At 48.5% G+C, this 13,769-nt stretch overlaps 1 protein-coding gene across 2 annotated transcripts in view; it reads left to right on the top strand.

Moving 5' to 3' along the window:
- Window positions 1-2,921, top strand: part of CMTM7 (CKLF like MARVEL transmembrane domain containing 7) — a 53,946-nt gene extending 51,025 nt beyond the window's left edge. For both annotated transcript variants that reach the window (XM_066350953.1, XM_066350952.1), the window contains 2 exons: window positions 198-279; window positions 2,294-2,921. In XM_066350953.1, coding sequence (XP_066207050.1) covers window positions 198-279; window positions 2,294-2,307 — 96 coding nt within the window. In that variant the 3' untranslated portion in view covers window positions 2,308-2,921. The remainder of the gene's footprint in view (window positions 1-197; window positions 280-2,293) is intronic.
- Window positions 2,922-13,769: the final 10,848 nt, after the last annotated feature.

Here is a 13,769-nt window from a genome sequence, read left to right as displayed (position 1 = left end):
AGGCCTGGCTGCCATGTCTGACCTGGGTCCCAGCTGGGGGGGAACGGGACAGGGCCTCATCCCTGCACCTGAGCGAGAATGAGGTGTTTGGGTCACGTGACTTCCCAAGCTCCCTGCCGGGCACAGTTCATGCCGGGGACAGGTACAGACGTGGTTGGCGCTGGCCCGGAACCTCCTCTCCTCTGTCTCCCGTGCAGATCTTCGGTTTCGTGGCCACCTTCCTCTGCCTGGCGAGCGTGTGGCTGTCCTACAAGATCTCTTGCGTGACCCAGTCAACAGGTGAGTCCTGGCTGTCCAAACCCAGATGGTCTCTGGCAGGTCCCTGGGCGCAGGAACAGGGGGACAGCCTGTTTGGGGGTGGCACACGGAGAACAGCCCGCTGGAGGAGACCTGGGCTCTAATCCCCACGCCCACCACACCCAGGAAGGCCCTCACGTTCCAGCCTCTGATGGAGACGCATTTTCTTTAAATGTTTCCTAATGACAAAAATAAAATACAGGCCATTTAGAAAATATACTCTAAAAAATAGTTAATAAAAGAAGTTGGAAAAAGCCCCGGCCCAGTTGCTCAGTTGGTTTAGAACATTGCCCCATAGCCAAGGTTGCGGGTTCCATCCCCATCGGGGCACAGACAAGAATCAACAATGAGTGCGTGAATAAGTAGGACAACAAATCAACGTCTCTCTCTCTCTCTCCCCTCCTCTCTCTCTCAAAATTTTTTTTAAAAAGTAGAAATTGCAAAAAAAAAAATTATTATTATTTTTTTAATAAAAACCACCCGTCGTGATGCTATTCAGAAAGAGAACGCACTGGCTGTGCTCTAGGATCTCCTCTCTTTGTGTAGAGATATAGATGGTGATGTAGAAATATATACGCTGCTTTGATTAAAAGGATCAGAACTGTGTGTGTTATTTTGTAGCCTGATCTTTTTCTCCTACTCTGTCATCCGTCAGACATTCCCCCACGTCCCCAGTTGCTCCTCCCTGTTCTTGGTGGCTCCGTGGTGCCGCGTGAACTCCGTGGCACGTCTGTGCCGTCGTTTACTTGTCTCCTATGTGGCGGCTCTATCCTTGTTGTTGTTTTCATTCTTTGCTACTAAAAAGCACTGCAGTGAGCATTCTTACAGATGTATCTCTGTACCTGTACCTTACATTTTTTTATCTTTAGAATTGCTGAAAGCGAGAACCAGCTATTCTGATTAATCGACTTCTTTCTTTGATCTAGTACTTTCTTTGTTCTTTTTCTCTTTAAAAAAAAAAAAAAGAAAAGAACTACATTAAAAACATCAAAGCACCTGACCAGCACAGTGGATAGAGTGTCGGACTGGGATGCAGAGGACACAGGTTCGAGACCCCAAGGTCGCCAGCTTGAGTGCGGGCTCATCTGGTTTGAGCAAAGCTTACCAGCTTAGATCCAAAGTCGCTGGCTCGAGCAAGGGGTTATTTGGTCTGCTGAAGGCCCGCAGTCAAGGCACATATGAGAAAGCAATCAATGAACAACTAAGGTGTCGCAACAAAAAACTGATGATTGATGCTTCTCATCTCTCTCCATTCCTGTCTATCCCTCTCTCTGACTCTCTGTCTCTGTAAAAATAAATAAATAAATAAAAATAAAAACATCAAAGCATATACATTATGTTGTGAGTTGTCAGGGCAGGAAAGATTGTCACAGCAGAGTGTCAGTTTCTTTCTAGGAGTCACCGCAAAACAGTTGACAGGATGGACGCCAGCCATAAAAGAACACATACAGGATTCCATTTATGCGAAATGTCCAGAATCCACACATCCACAGAGATAGACAGTAGATGAGTGGTTGCTTAGGGTTGGGGGCGGATTCAGGGGTTCCTGCTTATGCGTCTGGGGTTTCCTTTTAAAGTGGCGAACACGTTCTGAACTTGTTCCACAGTCCTGCGACTACAGTGAGAACCATAGGCCGAGTCTATGGTCTGTGAATTATATCTCAGTAAAGCTGTTTAAGAAATAAAAGGTAAAAAATGCTACTAGGTAATGTCTAAAGGTGATAGATAAATCTCTAAATATTGGAGTAAACATATTACTTAACATTGTGGAGGAAGAGCCAAAAGAAACAACTAACGGAGTTCAAGTACCTCTGAGGAAGAAGCCTGCACTATTTCATTCGTTGCTTTTTCAGAAATGTATTGACAGAATAAAAGGATCCCGTGAAAGCTGGTGCGGGGTGGAGGAAGGCAGTGCAGGAGCAGAGCGTGTGTCTGCGCTGTGGGGGGCCGTGCGCTGGCCAGCCGTTCTCACTTTGCCGTTTGTTTCCTTCCCAAGATGCACCCGTCTGAGGACACCCCAGCCTCCCCGCCCAGAGGAGGCCCTGCAGGACGCGTGGCCCGGCAGACGGGAGGATCCGTGCGCCAGTGATCTTAGGAAAGACTTCTGAACCTGTGTTCCTGTGCCAAAGACCTGCCCAGACCACTGGGTGCAGGAAGGGGCACTCGCCTTCCTCCTGGGTCCCGGACCTGCTCCCAGTCTCTCTCTCCGGCCTTCCTTGGAGAATGCCCTCCCCCATTTGGGAAAGAAAAGCAGCCTCCAGGGAAATCCGATGTCTCTCTCTCTCTCTCTCTCCTGCTTTTAAAACTGCCTCAGGGACTGGTGACGCACTTAGCACAGTTGGAGGGGTTTCTGAGTACTCCTGCGTAAATCACATTCCTCAGGGGGGAGAAACTGCCCACGTCTGGTGTGCCTATAAAAACAAAGCCCTCTCCTAATTTATCTAGCTTGGGAAGCGGGTCTCGAAGATGCCCTCCTTCTTTAAAGTGAGGCGTGCCTGTAAAAGCACTGTGTGGTCAGCCTGTCCCCAAAGACGACATCTCAGTCTCCTTTCTGGCTCTGCCTTTGTGACCATTAAATGTGTGTGTGTTTGTGTTTTTTAATAAAATATTGACTTGGCCAATTACTGAAGGATTTTTTTTTTTTTATTAAACCAGAAGAAGGTAGTAAAACCAGGAGTGACGTGAAGGGACCCACGAGGCTCATGGAGAGATGCTCTCTGGGGACCGCCCCCGGAAGGTGAGAACACTAAAGGATGCAGAGGATTCTCAAGATTTTCATACTTTGAAAGCAAATTGATTGTAAGGGTGGAAGCTGGTACTGTTCAATCGAGACATAAAGCAGGACTCAAAGCAACGCAGGGAGCCTTAAAACAAGAAGGAAATTCTGACACACGGATGAACCTTGAAGACATGCTGTTAAAAGAAATAACCCAGACACAAAGCAGCAAATGCGGTATGATTTCCCTACATGAGGGACCTAGACTAGTCAAAATTCAGGGAGACAGAAAGAAGAATGGTGCTTGCCAGGGTCTGGGGAGAGGACAGGGAGTTAGTGTTTAATGGGGACAGTTTTTGATCGGGAAGAGGAAAACATTCTAGAGGTGGACAGTGGTGATGGTTTAGCAATAGTTAAATGTTCTTAATGCCACTGCACTGTGTACCCCAAAATTGTTAAAATGGTTCATTTTCTGTCATGTATATTTTACCCCAATTAAAATATATATAAGGTCTACCAGAAAGTTCTGTCCGTTTTTGGAATAAAACAATACAAATTTTTCTTACTGTCAGTAAACTTCATTAAATAATATATTTGCCATTATTATTAATGATTTCTTGCCAGCGTGAGGGCAATTTGTATATCCCATTTTTGAAAAATGTTTTATCTTTTGATGCGAAAAATTAAACCAGTGCTTGTTTGATATCTTCTTCATTTTTGAATTTTTTGCCCTTCAAAAAATTTTGTAAGGACAAAAACAAGTGATAGTCGGAGGGTGCTAAGTCCGGGGAATATGGTGGATGCGACAGACATGCTTCTGGTAGCATTTCTTCCTTGTTGAAATTCGTAAGAATTACAGTGGCGTAAATGAACTTTATCAGTAGCCATGGGTACACTATTGCTTCACACATAAGACTAACATGAATCAACTTTGTTTTAGTTAATTTGCTACGTCAGTATGTGATAAAAATAGAGAGGCACACATGCGCCAAATAAACGTGCTTATGTGTCAAAACTTGTGATAGAAACGGACAGAACTTTCTGGTAGACCTTATATATATATTTATATATATATGGGACCTTCTGTCTAGGCACCAAAGTAGCTGAAAGAGCTCTTTGGGGAATGGGGAAAGAGGCCCAGTTACATCCAAGCCCCAAGGAGGTACCCCAGCCCCAACTCAGGCTCGTACCGTATTCTAAAGCTAAGCCATAGGGTCCTAGAGAATACAGGCTGTGTGATGTGTCTCTTCTCTAAACCAGGCCCTATCTGGGACTGCTCAACCCAGGGGCAGTGCCCATGTGCAACCCAAACTACTTTCCTCCCAGCTCCCAGTCCTGGGGAGCTCCCAGCCCGCCGAGCAGTCACTGCACACTGGACCAAGCAAAGATGTGAGAGGAGGGAAGATTGGACCCACGGAGGGAGGACAGGGAGTCCGGGACTAAGAACCAAGAGGCAGCCCTGACTCAATGCGGCAACCTGAGGCCCCAGGAGAGGGTGTTGGCACCTGCGGCCAAAGCTGGTCTACCCGCATCCTCTGCCGCAAGCAGCCAACTCCCTGGCCAGCAGAGCCTCCGAAGGCCTGGCCTAGCCCCTGGGGAGGAAGGGAGGGAAGGTGGAGGCTGGTGCATGCCCTCGGGCCAGCCTCTGTCACAGATGTGTTCTTGCCACCCACAAGAAAGGCTGCTGCAGGGAGAGGCTCTTGAAGATGGAGTCGGTGTGGTTGTCTCCCGCAGACTGTGCAGCGGCAGGGCTACCTGCCCCCCTGTCTTTGCCCTTTGGGGAAGCACCCCTACCCTGAACGCCCTGGAGATGGAGCTGGAGACAAGGAGAAAGCGGAGTGGGCGTGAAGTGAGTGACAGCTGGGATTGGAGTCCAGGTCTGGTGTCTCCCGGGGCCACTGGGATGTAAGGGCAGGGCCAGAGCTGACCGGCTTCCTCCACGGGCAGCTGGCCTTGCCCGCTGCGCCCCTCTGCTGCAGCCATGTGCTAGAGGTCTCTCTTCCAGGCACGGTTACCTGCTCGGCCCTCCACCTGTGCCTTCAGCCAGGACACTGAAGTGACCCAGAGTGGGCTCGTCCCCTGGGCGTTACCTCCCAGCCTCTCCCTAGGCATGAAAAGCAAACTTGTGTTGCCACGGAAACATAACAGGTCTTGGGGCCCCTGAGCAACCACCACTTCCCCCTGTGGTGAAGGATCTACCGGAGGCTCGAGCATACCTGGTTTTATGTGCAGAGTATACATACTGGTAAACACCAAAAACACACACCATGATGTCATCAACAACAGACACTGGCACTGGGAACCCGCACAGGCTCGGTCACTTTGGGCAGCCCTCAAGGAAGCCTGTCTTGTGGCCTCAGGAAGACGAGCAGTGCGAGGCAGCTGCTAAAACACCTGTCTCTGCCGCCAGGGGAGTGGGCACCTCTCCCTCCTGCGCTACTAACACAAAGCAGCCGGGTGACTCCGAAGACCAGGCTACGGCCCCAGTTGCCACCTTACACTAAACTGGGCTTTCAAACTAACCCCACTGTTCTTTTTTTATTATTATTATTCATTTTTTTAGAGAGGAGAGAGAGAGGGAGAGAGACAGAGAGGGAGAAAGAGGAGAGAGAGAGAGAGAAGGGGGGAGGAGCTGGAAGCATCAACTCCCATATGTGCCTTGACCAGGCAAGCCCAAGGTTTCGAACCGGCATCCTCAGTATTTCCAGGTCAACGCTTTATCCACTACCCCACTATTCTTAGGAACCAACTTTCTAATAAGGAAATGTTGGAAATTGATGATCTATGTAAATATCACATTTCATGTCTTATATAATGGAGTTCCACATGTGATTAAGATTGAAAACCGGCCTGACCAGGCGGTGGTGCAGTGGATAGAGCGTCAGACTGGGATGCAGAGGACCCAGGTTCGAGACCCTGAGGTCGCCAGCTTGAGCACGGGCTCAACTGGTTTGAGCAAAAAAGCTCACCAGCTTGGACCCAAGGTCGCTGGGTCCAACAAGGGGTTACTCAGTCTGCTGAAGGCCCGAGGTCAAGGCACATATGAGAAAGCAATCAATGAACAACTAAGGTGTTGCAACGCGCAATGAAAAACTAATGATTGATGTTTCTCATCTCTCTCCCTTCCTGTCTGTCTGTCCCTGTCTATCCCTCTCTCTGACTCACTCTCTGTCTCTGTAAAAAATAAATAAATAAATTAATTAATTAAATTTAAAAGATTGAAAACGGGGCCTGACCTGTGGTGGCGCAGTGGATAAAGCGTCAACCTGGAAATGCTGAGGTCGCCGGTTCGAAACCCTGGGCTTGCCTGGTCAAGGCACATATGGGAGTTGATGCTTCCAGCTCCTCCCCCCCTGTCTCTCCTCTCTCTCTCTCTCCTCTCTCTCCTCTCTAAAATGAATAAATTAAAAAAAAAAATTAAAAATGGGCAGTTTAAAAAAAAAAAGATTGAAAAAGGGAATGTCTTTGCTTATTTAAAAAAAAAATCTAGGAAATCCCTAACTTGGGTGGAAGGAGCTGCCAGGCTGGCTGCTGGGTGCCAGGTGGGTGGAAAGGTCGTCCCTCCAGATTGGAGCAGGCCCACCCAGGGGGACTTCCTCTTGAAAGGTCACCGTGAGAACACCGGGTACCTCTGCACCTTGTAGGAAGATGGAAGCGGCTTGTGTATCGTTTAGGGTTTTACTGTACTTTTCTGTGTATCTTGAAAATTATGCAAAAAAAATATTTAAGACCATGACTAACTCCATGTAGAGTTGTGCAAAGAAGGAAGTGTTATGAAGTGTGCGATTTCTGGAGAGGGATAACAGCCAGAATAATGGTGCCGCCCTATGGATCTGCCCACTTCTATTTTATAAAAACTCCCTCCCCGGCAGGGGGTGCACGTGGGATGCGGGAGGGACAGCAGCCCAGAGTCGCCAGTTGCCCCAAGTGACCGAGAGAAGTGGAAATCTGGACTTTTAGACTTACCATTTCCCGAGTTATAAATATTGTCAAATAAAACTTTGTTAAGGTACACTCCAGTCCAAACCAAACCGGTGTGGGGAGCAGATGCAGCCAGCGGGCCCGAAGTCGGCGACTCCGCCCAGCCCCGGGGGAGGCGAGGGCCGGGCAGCGGGAAGTCAGGGGCACGGCCAGGAGCGCAGGGGCTGCGCTGGCCCGCCAGCTGCTTCCCCCCGCAACCCCGCGGCTGCACACGGGACGGAGCCCTCCCTGGGGAGTCCCCGGGATCCCCTGGCAGCAGCAGCGGCTGCTTGGGCACGGTCACCGCTCCCAGCTGGGCGCAGCTTTCCTTTCTCGAAAACAAACCCCTAAGGCGCAGGTGGCGGCCGCAGCCTGTGCAGCGCGCCCTCCCCCAGCGGCGCGCGCCCTCTTCTGGCCGGTGGGGAGCAGCGCCGCCCTTGGTCCCCGGCCGAGGCGCAGGCTTCAGAGAGGTCGGGTTCGTCGGAATCCAGGGTTCAGAAGTGATAAACTTCTACATTTTATTTGGACCTCAGATACACAGATGAGCCATCATCTTCGGTTCATGACACTCTCACACTCTGATCGTTGATCCACGCAGGACCTCCTTCCTATATTTTAATAATGCAGTCAGCATGAAACTATCATGACATAATTTACATTTAACTGAAACCGACCTTTTCCCGTCTCCTGCCCATTTCTCCTCTCCAAAATAACCCCCTGAATCTCCCATTCACCACATCTGCTTCTTATTATATGGTCCGACTGTAGCTGCATATATTGCCTAAAACGTGCGTATAAGTAGGGTAATTTATAATGAAATGAAATGGACACCACACTGAATGTAATCTTTTGGGACTTTATTTGCTTACCGTTATATTGCTGTGACAACGATTTTCAACCTTTTTCATTTCATGGCACACATAAACTAATAGTAAAATTCTGTGGCACACCAAAAAATACTATTTTCTGCCAATCTGACAAAAAAAATAGGTGTATTTTTATTTAGTCACACCGAATGGCCATTGTTGTGATGGCTGCTGCTGTTGTTTTTTTATTTGACAATCTTAGAGGTCAGTGCCCTGACTAAATAATCAGGTATTGCATGGTTTTTTTTTTTGTTTTTTTTTTTGTTTGTTTTTACAGAGACAGAGAGAGAGTCAGAGAGGGATAGACAGGGACAGACAGACAGGAATGGAGAGAGATGAGAAGCATCAATCATTAGTTTTTCTTTTTTTTTTTAAGTTTTTAATTTATTTTTATTCATTTTAGAAAGGAGAGAGAGAGGGAGAGAGAGAGAGAGAAGGGGGAGGAGCAGGAAGCATCAACTCCCATATGTGCCTTGACCAGGCAAGCCCAGGGTTTCGAACCGGTGACCTCAGCATTTCCAGGTCGACGCTTTATCCACTACGCCACCACAGGTCAGGCCCAGGTATTGCATGTTTTAAAAATTCTTGCAGCTCACCAGTGTGCCCAGACACACTGGTTGAAAATCGCTGTTGTAAGAGACACCCCACCCCCTTATGCAACACTTGACTCCTCCTGCCCTCGCTTACCTCTCGACGCTGGGGACCCACTCAGCACCCACACAGGTGCCACCTGCACACGCAGGTAGTCTGCCCTTGTGGTAATGCTGGCCAAGGGGACACAGCGATCAGCGGATGCACCTGCACTCCTCCACTCCCGAGACAGACCGCCCCAGAACGGGTTTTCCGAGGACAGTCCCGTGGGACCAAGCAAACACTCCCTCGGTGAGTCATCCTGGCGTCAGCGCTCTTTCCTTCTCACCTTCACTCCTGGTGCCGGTGGAATTGGCTGGAGATGTGGGTACACCCCCAAACACGCGGTGGCAGCCAAAACAGCCTTTCTCAGGGGCGGCCGCGTAAGACTGCGTGGAGGAAAATGTCCCTGACGGCCACAGGATAGCCTTGGGGGAGCCGGGAATGGGAAGGGCTGAAATGAGTGAGACCTGTCGAGACTTGTCGGCTCCAGCCCTGGGTGGGACAGAAAGCCGCTCAAGTTCTCCAACAATAGGTGCCTTTCTATATAATAAAGATCCTGGGCAAGGAGGCCACTGGATGCCAGAGAAAAAGGTAGCCCGGGAAAAAGCCCTGCACAGGTGAAGATATTTATGACTGACAGCCAGGGGCCTGTAGAATGAAAGGAACAGGCAGAGCCAGCCCAGCCAGGGGCTGAGGGCGCGCAGAACAGCAGATGCAAAAGCCTGGAGCGCATTTCACAGCTCCTGTGGAGCAAAGACCTTCCTCTGAGCTGACAGCACTTGGATGGGGCATATTCTAAACAAGGGACAAGCAGGGACAAGAATCAGGGATGGGATTGGGTTTCCAGATCCGCTCCCACCCCGGAAGCCCCAAACATCTATCCACTTACTAGATACTGGCTGTAGTTTTGTGGTCTTGCGGGGTTTTGGTTTGTTTATTTGGGGGGGTTGACCTGGACTGTGTTTGCTGCTCTTTTGTAAGAACCTACCCGGGGGTTCATTCATTGCAGCCCCCTTGGTGGCTTACATGAGGGTCAGTCACGTGCAGAACCAAGAATGGCATTTCCCCATCCAGCCTGCCAAGCATAACCATCGAAACAAGCCTCTTCCTGAGAGAAGCAAAGTACACAGTCTTCTCCCAGTGTTCCGGGCAGCTGGGGTGCCGGGCAAAGCTTCAAGGCTTCCTGTAAGTTGAACACTGATGTCAGACCCATGGAAACTGGGAGATTCACTGTGGACTGTGGAAGCTTAAACGAGAACGTGGCCGCCTTCAGTTCGACGGTGGCACCGAGTGAATGAATGTGTTGCCGCGTCATAACTGGCCTCGGTTTGCAGCCCAGGTAGCGGATTGCTACACTTTATTTTTCATATCCCTCAGGGGGAAACTAGTTGACCTTCACCTGTCATGGGACACAATACACATTCTGGGCCTCGAGTTCTCCAGTGAGAGCTCATCAGTGGTTTGGACACACCTGGCAGGATGTGACCTGCAGATGGACATGCAGATATTTCCACAACAGCTCTGCAGAGGAAACTGCTTTTTCCCCATGACGTGCCACCCCGACACCACTGAGGAAAGACAGATGGGCCCTGAATGAGGACAAAACCCAAGTGACGGCCCTGGCCGGTTGGCTCAGCGGTAGAGCATCGGCCTGGCGTGCGGGGGAACCGGGTTCGATTTCCGACCAGGGCACACACATAGGAGAAGCGCCCATTTGCTTCTCCACCCCCACCCCCTCCTTCCTCTCTATCTCTCTCTTCCCCTCCCGCAGCCAAGGCTCCATTGGAGCAAAGATGGCCTGGGCGCTGGGGATGGCTCCTTGGCCTCTGCCCCAGGCGCTAGAGTGGCTCTGGTTGCGGCAGAGCGACCCCCGGAGGGGCAGAGCATCGCCCCCTGGTGGGCAGAGCGTCGCCCCTGGTGGGCGTGCCGGGTGGATCCCGGTCGGGTGCTTGCGGGAGTCTGTCTGACTGTCTCTCCCCGTTTTCAGCTTCAGAAAAAATACAAAAAAAAAAAAAATACAAAAAAAAAACCCAAGTGACTTCACAGTAAAGCTCTTGGGAGCTCAGAGATCATTCACAATCAATTAAGGACAAACTTAAAAAAAAAAAAAAAAAATTAAGGCCAAAATCAGGTGCTTTGAATATTGGCTATGGAGGCAGTACACCCCAAACCTGGAATATTCCGACAGCCTCCACTGCAAGTCATCAAACACGTGGCTACATTTGAGAGAGGGCCCCAGCGACCATCTTCGAAGAGCTTGGGCAGTGGAAGAGGCCTTACCCTATGGCTCCTGTCCCCTTCAGACCTGAAGGCACTGCAGGCATCCAGGACTGACCACACACTTGACTGGGCAGGGACTCTGGCAACAAAAGCTCCCCCACTTCTTCTGGGCCTCTGAGTTTTTGAGTGTGAGGACTTCCTCGTGCTGTGAGAGGCAACTTAAGCCCGAACCGAAACTGTCTCCAAGGTGACAGTCTCACTGTGCAAGTCTGAACTAAATTCCACCGACAAGACAAGCTCTAGAACAGGGGTCCCCAAACTACGGCCCGCGGGCCGCATGCGGCCCCCTGAGGCCATTTATCCGGCCCCGCCGCACTTCCGGAAGGGGCACCTCTTTCATTGGTGGTCAGCGAGAGGAGCATAGTTCCCATTGAAATACTGGTCAGTTTGTTGATTTAAATTTACTTGTTCTTTATTTTAAATATTGTATTTGTTCCCGTTTTGTTTTTTTACTTTAAAATAAGATATGTGCAGTGTGCATAGGGATTTGTTCATAGTTTTTTTTATAGTCTGGCCCTCCAACGGTCTGAGGGACAGTGAACTGGCCCCCTGTGAAAAAAGTTTGGGGACCCCCGCTCTAGAAAGTCCCATCATGAGAGGATGAATCTTCAAATTAAGGACCAAAACCAGCCCTTGAGCTTTTAATCATCTTCACAAACAGGTGGTTGCCCACTAATTAGACAGAATTAGTGTCTTCCCTAATGAAGTGCTGGTTTAATGAAGGTCTCGCATACAAAAGGGACCAGCTGACAAGAATCACTGGTGAAAGAGCCCACCCACCTCCTAGGAGAGTGGGTCCTCTGCAGTGTTTACCAGTGATAGCGAACAGCTGATGGCCACAGCTGTGGTCACTCACGCCATGCAACTGATGGGCTGAACACCTTTTTATCAAGTCGAATATGCATTCTAAAAATGTAAAAGTAGGCCCTGGCTGGCTGGCTCAGTGGTAGAGCCTTGGCCCAGTGTGCAGATGTCTCAGGTTCGATTCTCAGTCAAGGCACACAGGAGAAGCACCCATCCGCTTCTCCACCCCACCCCCTCTCTTTTTTCTCTATCTCTTTCTTCCCCTCCCGCAGCCAAGACTCCATTGGAGCAAAGTTGGTCCAGGCTCTGAAGATGGCTGTATGGCCTCTGCCTCAGGTGCTAGAATGGCTTGGGTTGCACCTGAGCAACACCTCAGATGGGCAGGGCATCACCCCCTACTGGGCATGCTGTGTGGATCCTGGTCACGTGCATGCGGGAGTCTGTCTCTCTGCCTCCCTGCTTCTCACTTCAGAGAAATACAAAAAATAAAATAAAATAAAATAAAAGACTGTTTCAGTTCCAGTGGCAAAAACGTTAAGCTGAACTAATATTATGCAGAAAAGTGCAGGGAAACAAGCACTCTCCCATACTGCGGACGAGACTACAAACTGAGTTCTACCACTTTGGAGACCCAGTTAGAAACATTTAGCCCTGTTGAAATTGCACATGCCCTCAGACCCAATAATTGTCCAAGTACGCACCCAACATATAAACTCTAGCACAAGTGTGTGAATGTTCAAGTATGTTTGTTCACTGTCACATTGGTTGGAACAGTCAAAAGAAAAGCCATATTAAATTTTTCCTATCAACAGGGGAATGAGAATTGTGGCATATTCATACAATGGAATCCCAAATAACACTTAAAAGGAATGAATTAGAGTTACAGATACATTTCAAAATACTACTTGAAAAAGCAAGCTAAGAATAATAAAATTTTTAAAAAGCAAGCTATAAAAAGATACATATAGTACAACTACAATGTAATTTGTTTACAGATTCACCTGTATATAGATAATACAGACAATAAAAACAGACCGGAAAGATACCCATGAAATTCAAGATAGTGTTTACCTTTGGAAAAGGAAAGAGGGTAAGATTAGATTAGAGGTGGTGGTACTTTAAAATATGACTTTTTTTTTTTTTTTACAGAGACAGAGGGATAAATAGGGACAGACAGATAGGAACAAAGAGAGATGAGAAGCATCAATCATTAGTTTTTCGTTGCGACACCTTAGTTGTTCATTGATTGCTTTCTCATATGTGCCTTGACCGCGGGACTTCAGCAGACCGAGTAACCCCTTGCTTAAGCCAGCGACCTTGGGTCCAAACTGGTGAGCTTTGCTCAAACCAGATGAGCCTGCGCTCAACCTGGCGACCTCGGGGTCTCGAACCTGGGTCCTCTGCATCCCAGTCCGATGCTCTATCCACTGCGCTACCACCTGGTCAGGCTTTTTCTTTTTTAACCAAGGATCCTAGAAGCAAATATGGCCAAATATTATGATCTACTCGGGCTGGGTGGTTACCCTCTGTACTTCCAGTACCTGACTTATTTTAAAAATAAAAGTAGCCAAATTCAAAGATACCAGGGGAAGAACAATACTTCCCACTTTTTATTAAATCGATTTTCTATGATACACACTACTTTTAGAATTATAATTCAGGCTAAAAAATAAAAACTTCATTTTTCTATTTTAAGTTGTTTTGGGGTAGTCATGTCCACACACACAAAAAATGTCTTAAACTGGGAATTGTATTTCTCCTGACTGGGGCACAAGCCTTAGCATGCTTGTGACAAACAGACACTCCTGATCCCCAACCTAATGGCCCTTTCTCTTACCAACAGAAGCCATTTTGTTCGGGTATCCGAAGGCTATATATGCTTCAAAGGGTATTCACAACCCAAGACGAAGAGTGTTGATTATTTTAAGCCAATGACAGTAATTCCATTCTCCACATCAGTAAGTGATTTAGAAATGGGCATTTAATATCTTGTAGTAAGCAACTAGCTGACGTCCACTGAGGGCTTTTGTGAAAAAAAAAAGGACACCTCAGAGAGACACAGAATAACAATCTCTTCTGGCCTTTGGACATTGTCCTGCAGGTTAATGATCCCTAGAGGTGATGCTTGTCAATCCTGAGGACCAAAATTCACAGTAGAAGATGAATGGGCAAAAACAATATATGGAAAGAAAGACCCCAGGGTCCCTGATGAC

The sequence above is a fragment of the Saccopteryx leptura genome, chromosome 10 (genome assembly GCF_036850995.1).
Source record: "Saccopteryx leptura isolate mSacLep1 chromosome 10, mSacLep1_pri_phased_curated, whole genome shotgun sequence".
NCBI lineage: Eukaryota > Metazoa > Chordata > Mammalia > Chiroptera > Emballonuridae > Saccopteryx > Saccopteryx leptura.
Note: the sequence above shows the minus strand (reverse complement) of the source record. Positions and strands in the feature narration are given on the sequence as shown.